General features: G+C 39.0%; 1 protein-coding gene across 4 annotated transcripts in view; it reads right to left on the reverse strand.

Annotated features, from left to right (window-relative positions):
- Positions 1 to 938: 938 nt before the first annotated feature.
- LOC107793987 (katanin p80 WD40 repeat-containing subunit B1 homolog KTN80.4-like) overlaps positions 939 to 15,649 on the reverse strand; it is a 29,783-nt gene continuing 15,072 nt past the window's right edge. Inside the window, exons 13-19 of one of the 4 annotated variants that reach the window (XR_012700186.1) lie at positions 7,622 to 7,747; positions 2,209 to 2,283; positions 2,010 to 2,122; positions 1,808 to 1,924; positions 1,664 to 1,732; positions 1,385 to 1,548; positions 939 to 1,285 (exon numbers count right to left, since the gene is read on the reverse strand). Coding sequence is in view for 2 of the 4 variants with exons in the window: in XM_016616434.2 (XP_016471920.1) it covers positions 1,488 to 1,551; positions 1,664 to 1,732; positions 1,808 to 1,924; positions 2,010 to 2,122; positions 2,209 to 2,283; positions 7,622 to 7,747 (564 nt within the window). In the remaining 2 variants the exon portion in view is untranslated. Of the gene's footprint in view, positions 1,552 to 1,663; positions 1,733 to 1,807; positions 1,925 to 2,009; positions 2,123 to 2,208; positions 2,284 to 7,621; positions 7,748 to 15,649 lie in introns of all 4 variants that reach the window. The other 3 variants (XR_001649851.2, XM_016616435.2, XM_016616434.2) reach the window with 3 other exon arrangements.

Raw genomic sequence — 15,649 nt, forward strand, 5'->3', positions numbered from 1 at the left:
GGCAATTCACAAAGTAGCTTGTGCAGATTTTCCTTCTATGTGATTGCATTTGCCCCTCACACTACCACGATGCTCAACCGGATCTTTTACATGATCGTGGACCATCCCCACGTGATCGTGATTCACTTCACCTCCCTTGGCCCAGCTCCCTTTCCTCTTCGCAATTGTATATCACTTCACGTGATCGCAATGTACAATGTCCAGCTCCTCTTCGCAATCGCAGTGCCTTTTTCACAATCACATTTCACCATTTTCTTTAGTGCCTTTTACTCTTCGCGGTCGCAACCCTAATCTCCACGATCACAATTCATTAAATTGTTGCCAAAAATCTATAGATGCAAGGCGGCTAAAAGTAATCCAAAATCACCCGAGACCACGTTCGATCATCCTAACAAGTCTGTATATCCTCCAGGAACTCGTGCAAAAGTTCAAAACACAAATAACATTAATTCAAATTACGAAACTCTCTTAAGTTCATGAATTCCAACTTCCGACTGGAAGTGACGAACCAACCTTAAGGCACCCCAATCCCGAACCGAACATACGTACAAGTCCAAAATCATCATATGAATCTATTGGAACCTTCAAACATGAATTCTGTCTTGTTTACTCATAATGTTGATTTTGGTCAACTCTTCATAACTTAAAGCCTCTAAACACTCGATTGGGTCGTTATATATATGGTATAGCTAATCCCACCATATTAATACAAAATGATTCCCGAGACTAATTAATATCCATAACCAAACACAAGATAAAATAATCCCATATTTTCTCCTGAGATATTATCGTTATCGCACCAACCAAACGACTGCTAAAGGAATAGTCCAAAAGTAAAATTCTGGTCTTGGAGACTCTTCTGAAACTATACACTTGCTCGCGCATGCGCGTTCACTAGTATCTAATCCAGCCAACAGCAAATGTAATTAGATGAGAAATGAGAAATTATAACCAACACTAGCAAAGACAATTTGCATTTTTTTTTTCAAATACAAGCTGTAACGTAGATTTCACACCATCCTTTGTGTCATGCCCGAGACTGGTTAGAAAGGCCGTATAACTGACAAGATTTTCCAGATTTCACTTGGCTTAGACACCCTTGTATTGATACAGAAATTATCATATGGATACATGATTTTACTCAAGTAGCCTATAATTACAAATCAACATGTGAATATCAGGTATTCAGGGTTAGATGAGAATAAATATGATGGATCCTCCACCGTGCAGGTTCAACCACCAGCGACATTTGGAGCAGCAGCAGTGCAGAGCAGTTGTCCCCTAGCTATCACCAATCAGTTAATCAAAGAATGAGTCGTCAATGTTTTCATCTTGGCAGGAATATACATACAGGACGCTAGCTCTGCAAGGTAAAAAAACATACAGTGCAGGCCGCTCTAGAGCTCCAAAAGCCACTCCATATGAGCAATATCACGGTTATTGTCCAAAATATAACTCTTACTAATCCAAGCAATACTGCCCTTAACTCACGAAACATCTTGAAGTGCTAGACTCAGCTCTTGTGCGGACTTGGCAATGGACCCTCCCCTTCTGAGTGAAACGAAGAATTTTAAAAAAAAATTAAATAAATAAAAGCAGCAAGAGCAAATTTTGTTATGTAACATTTGGACCAAAGCCACTGGCTAAAGATGCATCGACGCACCTTGTAAGAGTGGGCAGCCAATGTTTGACTTTTTCAAGCTCAACAAAACAAAGATTGTAGCGATCCATCCTTTATTATCAATAAGAAAAGTATTCAAATTAGAAATACAAAAGAATGGAAGTATAAGAAAATATAAGATGGTACCTTTGCTCTGCCTCAATATCAACACCAACTGATGCTGGCGCAGACAATGAAGAATAAATCACTGAACCAAATACTTTAACAAATTTGAGCAGCATATTCAGTGAAATATCCTGATGCCTAAAGAATGTCCATAAAATAAAATGAGAACCACACTAAAAAATTATAGCACAGACAAAAGAAAGGTTCAAGCTTAAATTTGTACCTATCCAAGCTGCTCTCAAGCATTCCCACAAGGAGTGGTAGAAGGCACGTGCAAATCTCTAATGTAATAATATCATTTTTCTCTGTTAAAAAGCTAATTACATCAGCAAGCACCTGTATTATGCATCAGAAAGGAACCACATCGTGTTACAAAGGTAAATATCAAGCTTGAGGATAGGGCATAGAAAAGAGACACTTACAGCAGTATCTGCCATCTTCTCCATTGCACTAAGTGCCCCTCTAATGTCATGCCTTTGCCAGTACTGACAGACAACCTGCAAGAAAAAGAATACAATATTCGAGTTAGCAGACTCTTGAGGAGAAACCTTCACCTGTGAGTCTTAGTGATTAGAAACGTCCCCTGAGAAAAAGCAGGCTACATATCCCATAGGCTGATCATCTCAAGATAGAGAAACTAAGTTACAAGAGATTCAGAAGCACATATTTTTACAAACAATTTCTTTTCATAATTTCTCTTGCTTCACAAATGTTTAATTGCATAAATCGCATTTTATTTAACCAACTGGTGGCAATAGCTTAATCAATTGACAACCAATGATTGGTACTCTTCATCTTTTTCTCGTCTCTCCAACTGGACCATCCTTTAGAAATTTTATTAATAATCATAATCTAAACTTCATTATACAAAAAAGGGATCTAGTCTTATGACACACATACTCATGTTCCAGGAGAAGAAAACCAATGACCTTGAGGAACACATTCATCCTGTCAAACAGGTGTTGTTAACAGGAACACATGTTCATCCTTCATGTCTTAGTGATTACAATGTCCGCTGAGAATGCTACATATCCCATAGGCTCATCATCTCAAGATAGAGCAACTTAGTTAAGAGAGCTTCAAATGCATATATTTTTACAATGAATATCACTCTTTGCAATCTCTCTGGCTTCACTAACGGGTTTTTTTCACCGAACAAACGTTTACAGTCATTGAAGGTTGCAAGAATCGAATGTTTAATGCCTAGATCACTTTTTTTTTTGCTTCACCAATTGTAACGACCTGATAGGTCGTTTTGAGTTCTACCTTTCTGTTTCGTGATTTGAGCCTTGAATAGCATCATTGGATGATATATGATATGTGTGTATGGTTCGTTTAGATTTTCGGAACGTTTAGATGTGTTTTAATAAAAGAAATCTTGATTCAAAAGCTTGTATGTGTTGGAGTTGACCACAGTCAACATTCTTGGTAAACGACTCCGGATCGTTTTGATGATTCTGGTAGGTTCTATGATGATTTTAGACAACGTACGTATGTTGATTTGGGTCACGGGTGACCCAAGGCTGTTTTGGCGCTAATAGTATAAAGTTGACAATTTGAATTATGAACATGTGAATTCTCGAGTTTTGATGTTTGATTGTTGAATTTTGATGTTAGTTTAATGTTTCGAGCTTACGAGCGAGTTCATGTAAGGTTTATATACTTGTTTGAATGTTTGGATCGGGTCCCAAGAAGCTCGGGTGAATTTCGGATTGGTTTCGGGCTCTTTCTATAAGTTTTTCCATTGTTGGTGCTGCAGTCATCACATCTCACAAATGCGAGGTTTGCATTTGTGACATTTGGGAAGGGGGGCTCAGCTTCGCAATTGCTCACATTTTCGACTTTAGTGACTGAAGTGGCCCTCACATTTGCAACCACTGGATCGTATCTGTGAGCTTCGCAACTGCGAACAATAGTTTGCAATTGTGGTATCTGCAGCTGGTTATAAACGGAAGAGTTCCGAAATTAGCTCATTTTATTCCATTTTTGAGACTTATACTTCGCAAGAAGGCGATTTTTGAGAGGATTTTCTTCACAGCCTCATAGGTTAAGTGATTTTAACTTTGTTTTGGTTAATTTTCATTATTGCCCATAGATTTTCACCCCTAAGTCAAGGATTTTAAGGAGTAGAAATAGGATTTTTAGGTAGCAACTTAAGATTGTGTATTTTAGAAATTTAGACCTCGATTTGAGGTCTGATCTCGAAACTAATCACATATTTGGACTCGGAGATGATTGGGTAATCGGAATCTGGTCTTCATTTTTTATTTCGACCAAGTGGGTTCGGGTTGACTTTTGTTGACTTTTTCAAATATGATAAAGATCGAACCTTTTTAGTATTAGGAGGGATTTCTTAAGCTTGTATTTACTTATTTGAGTATTATTTGACTAGATTCGAGTGGTTTGGAGGCTTGTACTAGAGGGAAGGAGGTAAATACGGTGGTTAACCTTAACGTGAGGGAATTAGGTTGTAAATGCTTTACTTGCTATGTGATAAATGTGTTAGGGCAGGGTATATGCAAGGTGACGAGTGTATATGTGTTATCATGGGTTAAAGCAAGTTTTATTCATGTCCTTACTTATTTCATGCCTTATTCCTTTATGTTATGTTGGATTATGTGACTACTTGATTGTTCAAGTGTTAATGACCTTGTTTGAGTTCTTGTTGAGATATACAAGAGAGATTAGCTCTTGGGTATTGGATTGCCTAGCACACCTTGTTCATGTTCATCTTTTCCGTAATGATTATGTTTATCCATTCTCTTTGATATCATAATATGACTCTTGCCATGTTTGGTTGTTTGTTGGATGTTTCTGTAATATGCCATGCTCACCGCAACATTGTTATGATAGGACCGGGTTACTCGCCGCATCAATATGGCCATGGGATCGGGTTGCCGCTGCAACAGCTTTTGTGTTGGATTGGGTTGTGCGCCCCAACGCATATGGTATGAATTATGGTGTTTAACTTATGACATTGACTTCCTTAGTGGATTTGGGCTATATTGTTCCCGATATTGTTTTACCCTCTTGGGTTTGAGCTGTTGAGAAGGATTTGGGTGCTTTAAGTTGAGAAACGTGGTTTCTATTTTCTTTATTTGATCCTTTTTACCATTTCCCGCCTTTATTTTTGTCGTTATTATTATTATTTCTCTTGCTACTTCTCTTGCTTATTAACTATACAGATTTATATGGTAAGTGTCTTGTCATAGCATCGTTATTGCCTGCTCGAGGCTAGACTCAATACTTACTGAGTATATTGGGTCGGTTGTACTCATACTACACTTTTACACTTCTTGTGCAAGTTCAAACGTTGGTCATAGCGATGTTAAGAGGGATGACTAGCTTGGACATCTTCGAGACTCGAGGTAGTGTTGCATACCTGTTCGCAGACCATGGAGTCACCCTTATTATCATTTCTATTGTTTACTTGTGTCAGACTGATATACTTTCAAGGTTTTACACCTCTCAAGCCCAAATAACAGAGAAAAACAAAAGCATCCCGCTAAAGTTTTTCACAAAAGTCAAAGCGTTCTTCAAACTCACGTCAGAAGAATGTAAAATGAAACGAACCTTACCCGCTCCTTCCTCAATCCCACAAAATTGCAAGAAGCGTTGAATAAAGGAAGAAGAATCAAATAAAAGAGAAATCACGTTATTGAAGCAAAAACTTAGTAAAATCAATCACCAATGTTTATTTTCAGCATATTGAGCCCTTTAAATAGGTTTTTCAATGAGTAAAATTGATGAGGTTAAGGAAACCTAATCCTAATTAAGCTAGAATAAAAATAAGGCTAAGAAAACCTATCCTAACTAAAATAGGAAAAAGAATTCTGGTAGGAATGGACTACCAACTAACAATCCTAATTTGACTAGAACTATAAATATAATCCTACTAAAACAAGAGTTAAGAAATCCTAATCTTTAAAGAAAAGAAATCCTAATCTTGAAGGAAAAGAAATACTAATCTTGAATTGATTCTTGGACTTCTTCAATTTCTTGGATTTTTGGCCTTCTTGATCTTGAATCACAGACAGTGTTGTACTTCATTTCAGACTTTGTATTTAGTACTCTTAGAAGCTCATGTACTTATTGACACCAGTATTGGAAGGTATTAGACTTACTACGTTGTTATAGGAGCTTTTACCCTTATTTATGATATTGTGTTGTTAACCGTTTACTCTTGTTTCATTGCTTATTGTGAATGTGTTGGCTTGCTTAGCAAATAGGTTAGACGCCAACACAAACCTTTGGTTGGGATTTTGGGTCGCGACACCAATGTTTTATTGCCTAGATCACACTTTTATAACCAACTGGCAACGAACTACTTAATCAATTGGCAGCAAATGATTGGTACTGCTCTTCATCCTTTTCTCGTCTCTCCAATTGGACCATCCTTTTGAAATTTTAAGTATTAATTATCATAATTTCAACTTATAATGTGCAAAAAGGGATTAAGTCTTATGACATAGATACTCATGTCCCAGGAAAAGAAAACACCAATAAACTGAGGGACACATGTTCATCCTGTCAAATAGGCGTCATTAAAACAAGAGAAATCTTCGAAGGTCAATGGGGCACGGTTCGAAACTCGGAGGATAATGAGCTCGCTCCTCTACCTCTCTCCATTTAAACACCAGGCTTTTGCATGGGCCTAGCACACATATCCCGTGATGCGCTCGTACCACTAGACCAAAGCCCTAGGTCAGTATATATCTCATTTTCTTGTCAGGTAAAATAGTGGAAGGGATTATAAATGTAACAAATTGAAATGCAATCCTTTAACATTCTCTTCCACAAATGCTACACTGAGTTATTGACCTAAATATGGAAAAGCCACCTTCTCATGAACCTGTGTTCAGGATAAGCATAGCATACATCATCAGCTGCCAACAGAATTCTCTCTGAACCCTCCAATGGTATCCCATAATTGGGGCACCAGATCAAGTCTGGTGTCTCTCCTTTCTCCTTAACATACCAGATTGTCCATATCTCTGAATCTCATTTGACAGAGATGCACTAGCCATACAGGTAGTATGTTGTGTTAACACACTTTGTAGCATATTAGACAGATATGAATCGATCTGACAGTCATTTAAAAGCCATGGCATCTGTAAAAACTTACTTTTCACCACACCAAGAAGCATTGAAAAGCAATGCTAACATTTCTATGTTGGCCAGGTACAAGTACAACACTCTAAACTAGAAAAGATCATCCTCACAGACAGCAGTAATGGGATTCTTATCATTCCAAAGTCCAGGTTAATAAAACGATTAAGTGAAGAACATATCAGGCAATGAATCAAGCATGCCTCAATCCGAAACTAGCTAGAAAAAGGGATTTAGTGAGGATCTACCTATTTTGGAAAGAGAATGGTTAAAACTTAGAAGCATGCGTTCAAGTAAAATACTGAAAAAGACATCCAAATGAATTTGTAGGAGACATAGCCAATGATGTGTAACATATAGCAAAGAGTCTGTTCGAGACCTCTAATACTCGTTATAGTGCATGAGAAGATTTTGCCTTTAAATCAAGCATGCTTACAGTTGAACTTTTTTCTACTTATACTAATTCTGAGAACATTGAAGTGCTCAAAACAGGATTGATTGTGCTGCAAGTCAATGACCCATTAACCTTACATGCAGATCCATTAATCCTCCAAAGCTCATTATTCCATAAAAAACCTTTTTACGTCTTTCCAAACTGTAAGTTGTAGAGCACAACCAAAGATTAGAAATCATAGCATAAAGAGTGTACTAACACTCACATCACAAATCAGAACGTCTAAAAACACCATTAGTAAGTCATTTTGCTTCAGTTGTATTATTAGTTACCTGTAATTTGGCCAAACGAGATTGCATTAAGCCAACAAATTGGTCATGCTGTTCCAACAAGTCAGTGATGGTATCCTCATCTGTAGCAGAAACTGTTACACTTTCAGCTGACGAAGGATGCCCTCTCTTTTTTCATACAAGCAGAAAGGAACGAAAGATGAGTTAAAATCTGCATTAGGAAAGTGATATAGAAATATACATAACTTCACATCATCCCGAAGTCTTTCAAAAAACTAGCAGTTTTATTGGGGATCTACAAGTTCTGGCCTTATATTGTGTCTACATAGCCATAGAAAGTATTGTCTATCTAAAGTCTTGCAATATTCAATATTTTTCTGCAATAGCTAGGAAGAGTGCATTCAAGCTACCAACCAAAACTAATGAGTAATGACAGAGATCAAAAAATGTCTGCATATTCTAGGTCAATCTCTTACTATCCATTCCCCAAAATAAAGCACCGTATATTCTCTTCCTTGGATCATAAACGATTAGGTAGGTTAGAGCAGAGGAGCAAACAATACGGCATGTCATCTTAATTGTGCTTGACTTTTTACCACGTACCAACTGATTGATATTTCTACCATCTTTATTTCTAGGTTATTTTTCCTTTCCACTTTTCACATATTTTATGTCTTCTATTATAATGTTTGAAATTTTCTCTACAATTCTTTATATCTCATGTAATTTTTCCAAAATGTAAAATTACTATTAACTTTTTACTGGTTTCTATGTTGTATTATTCTACAAACTTAGATTTAGTGCATGTTTTTTAGAGAACTATTATAGTATTTAATGAAATATAGAATTAATAAGGTTGAGGTAATAATGAAATATAGAATTAATAAGGTTGAGGTTTGATGGATAATTCCTGTTAGATAGTTATGTGTAAATAGTCCTAGTCCCATAAATAATAGGAGTAATCCGAGCTTCACTGAGAAAATTATAGTTGTACATCATTCCAGCGACATCCGAGAAGAAAGAACTCATTGCGGTCCAATTTTCCAGCAACATCGTCTTGTTCACAGGGTTCATCACTGCTACATGGTACTGTGCATATACTTGTACCACCATTAGATCAGAAATCCTTATGCAATCAAACCCCAAAAACCCCAGTCCCATCGAAATAGAAAAGTCAGTCACCGTGCGTATTTCCGGTTGACGACTCAAGATTGATTTGTGTTATCTCTTATTGGTACTGTCGTGCGAAAGCCAACACTACCCCAGTCAATCGCCCCGGCAGAAAGTCCTTCACGCCTCCACGCGCTGCCAGAAGTAGGGTTCCGGCGAGCTATAGTAACTTTTCCTGCGCGTTTGAGCCATTCCGACCACTTTTTGACAATTTCTTTAGGCCAACTTACTCGTCTTGCGGTTCGAGCCTACCCATATAAATTACATCAAATTCTGACGATTTTTATTTTTTCAGACATGAACAGTGCACTTTTTCCCCGTGAACAGTGAGTTTTGGCATGAACAGTAATTTCTAGAAAAGTTACTGTTTTGTAGTGGTGTTTTAGAACCTATTATGCAGTGTGGAATTCGGATTAGTCTCACTATTTTCAAATTTTTCTGGCGACTTTTCGGTCAACTTATGTTTATCAGCAACCACCTGGATTTGTTGCTCAGGGGGAGTCTAGTGGCCTTTATGTCGAATGATCAACTTGCAGATATTTTCATCTCGCATTAGTTACATATGTAACAAGCTCGGTACGTATGGTTTGTATGTGTCGGTTTGAGGGGGAGTGTTAGATAGTATGTGTAAATAGTCCTAGTCCCATATGTAATAAGAGTAGAATATGTTCTAGTCCCCATATATAGTAGGAGCAAAATATCATTATTAAAAAATAGATTTTTCTCCCGTGCATTCTCACAATTCTAAAAACAAAAGGTTGCTAATAGTGATCTATTTTTGGGAAACATTCAATCCAAACACAATTGTTATATAAAGTATACGGTAGGAGGAGCACAAAACAACCATATTGGAATGTAGTGCACTACTCATCGTGTAAAGCTTGCCTCGAGAGTATAAATACAAAAATAAAGAATTCTGGCAGCCGGTTGTTGGGAAGTTGGAGAAAAGATGCAGTGAATGGAAAAGAAAATATCGGAGGAAGAAAGATAACATTATTAAAGCCGAACCTCTCCAACATACCGACCTATTTTATATCCTTATTTCGTATTCCTATAGGTGTTGCAAAGAAGTAGGAGGATGAGATATTTTCTATGGGAGGAAAGGAGGGAGAAAAGAAATATCACGTAGTAGAGTGGAAAAAGATTACATCCCCATGTGAGAAAAGGGATTAGGAATCACTTTTAACACTGGAATGTTGGAACGGTGGCGATACACTTAAGAGGAGAATGCTTTACTGAGAAGTCAACATATACTACTATGGCACTATTTATAATTTATGATTTCTGATAAGGGAGTAAATATTTATGGAGTGAGTCTGTGGAAGGGATCATAAAAGGGTGGGTAATGGCTTGAGGGTAAGGTTTTGGAGAACGTATGGTGCGAGGGGGATATGCATGGAGAATCCATATCCCACAAATATTCAGAAGTTAAACAGAGAAATGCTATGATAGCTGATTACATGAGACGAGACGATAATGGGGTCATATGAGATGAAAGTTTTAGTAAGGCTATTCAAGATTAGGAATGGCACGAAGTAGAGATTTTCTTTTACAAAAATATAACTATAAAATGTGGAATGATTTCTTTTATACAAAATATAGCTATAAAATGGGGAATGATTTCTTTTATAGAGAATATAACTACGATACAGGGAATGAGGACGGAGATAAGAAGATATGGAGGAGGTGGGGGCAAAATCTTTTACAACTAAATCTTATTTCAGAATTACCAGAAAAGGGGCTAAGAGGGAGCTACACAAAAAAGTTTCGAGCGCCAAGTATCGAAAGAAAGTTTCTTTGACTGGTGTGCAGTGATAGATGCTATATCAACCGAGAAAATTCTGAAGGGGAACTTTTTTTTTTGATAAGGTAAATTGTATTAATCAAAAGGGAGAGAACTCCCGTATACAAGAAGTATACCAAAAAGTAGAGAATTTACATCAAAACATGATTCTCTACAAAAGACGCACAATCTACTATACAAATAGGGGTTATATGAGTGCACCAAAAAGCAATCAAAGATAAAAGACTGTTCTTAAGATGTGAAAAAGGAGACTCAATCCTCTCAAAAGCTCTCCTATTTCTCTCCCCTCAAACTATCCACATGAGAGCTAACGGAGCGAACTTCCACGTCTTTTGCTTTCTTCTTCTACGAAAACCGGCCCAGCTATATAACATTTCCTTTATAGTGCTTCGCATCACCCATTGAACACCAAAAAGGTTCAGGATCGCCCTCCACAAGGCGGAGGACACAGGGCAATGCAACAAAAGATGATCAACTTCTTCCCCTGAGCTTTTATACATATAGCACCAACTAACAAGTGCAATTCCCCTCTTTCACAGATTCTCAACAGTCAAAATCACTCCCCTCACCGCTAGCCATGCAAAAAAGCACACCTTCGTGGGCGCCTTAGGAATCCAGATCGAGTAGTATGGAAAAAAGGCCTCCTCTCTCACCAACATACTCTGGTAAAAGGACTTTACAGTGAACAGACCATCGCCACGCAAACCCAATCTCCAAGAATCACAAGATGGTTGAGGCCTGTCTTGCCCATATAGTAGTGTCAATAAATCTTGGAGCTCCCCAATCTCCCAATCTTGCATGTTCCTTCTAGATGAGAGGTCCCATACTACCCCCTGCATGTTCCTTACGACTCTGTTGGACCAGCAATTCCTTCTGGTTGAACTTTGAAGACGTGGGGAAGGAGACCCTCAGAGTATCCTCTCCACACCACCTATGATTCCAAAAGCTAATTATTCTCCTTCCATCTCCCACCCGGTAAGAGATGTTGCCACTGAAGGATTCCCAATTCTTCATTATGCTCCTCCACATGCCACACCCGAAAGGTGTTGTGATTGCCTTGGTCCTCCAACCCCCTCCCGTGGAATCGTACTTTTCTACTATGACCTCCCTCCATAAAGCATGCTCTTCTATCCTGAATCTCCACAGTCATTTCCCTAACAAAGCTCTATTGAATACCTTAAGATCTTTTACTCCAAGTCCACCCCACTTTTTCGGGGAAGTGATTGTCTGCCAATTCACTAGATGATACTTTCTAGTTCCATTCGCTGCATCCCAAAGAAAATTCCTTTGAAGTCGCTCCAGTTTTTATGTGATGCTCACAGGAGCTTGCAACAACAAGGACAACTAATAGGTGGGCATACTCGATAAAGTGCTTTAATAAGCACTTCCTTTCTGCCTTTTGACAAATACCGTTTCTGCCAGCCTGCTAATCTTTTTTCAACCCTTTCGATCACAAGATTCCAAACCGTAATATCCTTATGCGAAGCGCCCAATGGGAGACCCAGGTAAGTAGTGGGAAGGGAGCCCACCTTACATATGAGAATATAAGACAAAGCATCAATGTTAGCAACCTCACCCACCGGGAAAATCTCACACTTGCCGAGGTTGATTTTGAGACCTGACACTATCTGAAACCACTGTAGGACATGCTTCAGGTAGGTCAACTGATCCATATCGGCATCAGAGAAAACCAGGTTGTTATCCACAAAAAGCAAATGAGAGACTCTTCGAGCACTGGGCACCCCGATCGGAGCAGAGAATCCTCTCAAGAAGCCTCCGCCCGCCGCTCGATCCATCATTTTACTTAAAGCATCCACCACTAGAATGAATAGCATGGGGGATAGGGGGTCGGTCTCCTTGCCTGAAACCCCTGGAGCTGCCAAAGAAACCACACGGGCTACCATTAACCAGGACAGAGAATCTGACTGAGGAAATGCAGAACTTGATCCATCCCCTCCATCTTGCCCCAAACCCCATCCGCATCATAATGAAATCCAGGAACTCCCAATTGACATGGTCGAAAGCCTTCTCAAGGTCTAACTTGCATAGTAAGACGGGATCTCTATTTTTTCTTCTGGAGTCTACAAGTTCATTTGCCACCAAAGCGGCATCCAGAATCTGCCTACCTTCCACAAACGCATTCTGGGAGGACGAAACAGACACGTCAAGAACCTTCTTGAGTCTATTGGAAAGCACTTTAGAAATAATCTTGTAAATACTCCCCACGAGACTAATAGGCCTGTAGTCACTAATACAAGATGCACCTTCTTTCTTAGGCACAATAATAATAAAAGAAGCATTGATACTTCTCTCGAAAACACAATTCACATGAAGTATTCAATGGCTTCCATCATTTACCCCTTGAGGGTGTCCCAACAGAGCTGGAAGAAGGCTAAAGATAAATCATTAAGGCCGGGAGCTTTATCACCAGCACAACTCCACACAGTCTTGTGCACCTCCTCCTCCTCGAAAGCCCTTTCTAGCCACTCGTTGTCTCCCTCCCCTATGTGGTTGAACTCTATTCCCCCCAAAGTCGGCCTCCAACTAACTTCCTCTTTGTATAAATTCTCATAAAACCCCATTGTCGCCCCTTTTACCTCCTCCTCTCCCTCAATCCTCACCCCATCCACAACTAAGGACTCTATGAAGTTTCTCCTTCGATTTGCAACCGCCACCCTGTGGAGAAATTTGGTATTCGAGTCTTCCTTTAACCATAGCGCCCTCTATTTTTGCCGCCAACTAGTCTCCTGAGTTATTGCTAACTCGAATATTTCCCTCTTAACCTGCCCCAATCTCTATTTCTCAGATTCATCTAGCTCCCTCGCCCCTTCCCCTCTCTAGATCCCCCAATTCATGCATAAGCTCCCTCATTTTAACCTCTACCCTCCCAAAAACCTCCTTATTCCACCTAATAATATCTCCCTTGAGCAATTTAAGTTTCTTCGAAAGACGAAATGAAGGTGTCCCTGATACCCCGTAGCTTGTCCATCATTCTTTCACCTTGTCACCAAATCCTGGCACCTTCAACCACATGTTCTCGAATCGAAAGGGAGCACGCACCCCCCTCCCTCTGCATCCATCTAGCAAGATAGGCAAATGATCCAAAGTCAACCTAGGTAAAGGAATCTGCAGCACATTCGGCACCAGCTCATCCCAGGAGGGCGATATCAGAAATCTATCAAGTCTAGACCTTGAGTTAGAATCCTCCGCCCTGGCCCAAGTAAACATTTCCCCTGACAGAGGAAGATCAATGAGAAAGTGATCATTGATGAAGTCAGAAAACTCCTCTATGGCCCTCGAAATCATACTACACCCTAATCTCTCCTCCAAAAATTAATAGTGTTAAAGTCTCCCCCTAGAACCCATTGGCCTCTCAATCAGTTGGACATTAAGAATGTTTTTCTTCACGGTGACCATGAGGATGAGGTTTATATGGAGCAACCACCTGGTTTTGTTGCTCAAGGGGAGTCTAGTGGTCTTGTATGCCGGTTGCGCCGGTCCCTCTATGGTCTAAAGTAGTCTCCTCGAGCCTTGTTTGGTAAGTTCAGCACAATTATTCAAGAGTTTGGCATGACTCGTAGTAAAGTTGATCACCCCGTATTTTATCAACATTCTGCTTTAAATCTCTGTATTTATCTGGTCGTTTATGTTGACGATATTGTTATTACCGGCAATGATCAGGATGGTATTAGTAAGTTGAAGCAACATTTCTTTCAGCACTTTCAGACTAAGGATCTGGGCAGATTAAAGTATTTTTTAGGTATTGAGGTCGCTCAGTCTAGCTCAGGTATTGTGATCTCACAACGGAAGTATGCCTTAGACATTCTTGAGGAGACAGGAATGACAGTTTGTAGACCTGTTGACACTCCGATGGATCCGAATTCTAAACTTCTGCCAGGACGGGGAGCCTCTTAGCGATCCTGCAAGATATAGGCGGTTGGTTGGTAAATATTACCTCACAGTGACTAGACCTGACATTTCCTTTCCTGTGAGTGTTGTGAGTTAGTTTATGGATTCTCCCTGTGATAGTCATTGGGATGCAGTTGTCCGCATTCTTCGGTATATAAAATCAACTCCAGGCAAAGGCTTATTGTTTGAGGATCGAGGCCATGAGCAGATTGTTGGATACTCAGATGTTGATTGGGCAGGATCATCTTCTGATAGACGTTCTACGTCTGGATATTGTGTCTTAGTCGGAGGAAATTTGGTGTCTTGGAAGAGCAAAAAACAGAATGTGGTTGCTTGGTCTAATGCAGAAGCAGAATATCGAGCAATGGCTATAGCGACATGTGAGCTAATTTGGATCAAACAGTTGCTCAAGGAGTTGAAATTTGGTGAGATTAGTCAGATGGGACTTGTGTGTGATAATCAAGCTGCTCTTCATATTGCGTCAAATCCAGTGTTTCATGAGAGAACTAAACACATCGAGATTGACTATCACTTTGTTAGAGAAAAGATACTCTCAGGAGATATTGCTAAAAATTTTGTGAAGTCGAATGATCAGCTTGCTGATATTTTCACCAAGTCCCTCACTGGTCCTCGTATTAGTTATATATGTAACAAGCTCGGTACATATGAGTTATATGCACCAGCTTGAGGGGGAGTGTTAGTTTGATAGTTATATAGTAATAAATAACCATAATCCCATATGTATTAGAAGTAGGACATGTATTATATATATAGGGCTCATTGTATCATTGTCAATATTAACCAATATAAGATTTTTCTCCCATGTATTCTCACAGTACCAAATACCTATTTAACTGCTACAAATAGGCTCAGGTTTGCAACTAAATATAATTCCTCCACATGCTTTAAAACCGTGGAAGCACATCATCATTTTCCATATCAACAAACATGAAATTATACATTAATAACAAAAACAATACACAAAAGAATTTGTGTATATATGTGTGTGTGTTTGTGTATATGCATGTGTGTGAGCTTAACAAAGTATTAAAAGATATGTAAAAGTACTAAAGAAGAAATCTCAGTTTAGAAAAATACCAAGTTGGTAGAAAGCATATTCAGAGCAGGTGTGTGTTTGTGTATATGTGTGTGTGAGAGAGCTTAACAAAGTATTAAAAGATATGTAA

The sequence above is a fragment of the Nicotiana tabacum genome, chromosome 16, assembly GCF_000715075.1.
Source record: "Nicotiana tabacum cultivar K326 chromosome 16, ASM71507v2, whole genome shotgun sequence".
Lineage (NCBI taxonomy): Eukaryota > Viridiplantae > Streptophyta > Magnoliopsida > Solanales > Solanaceae > Nicotiana > Nicotiana tabacum.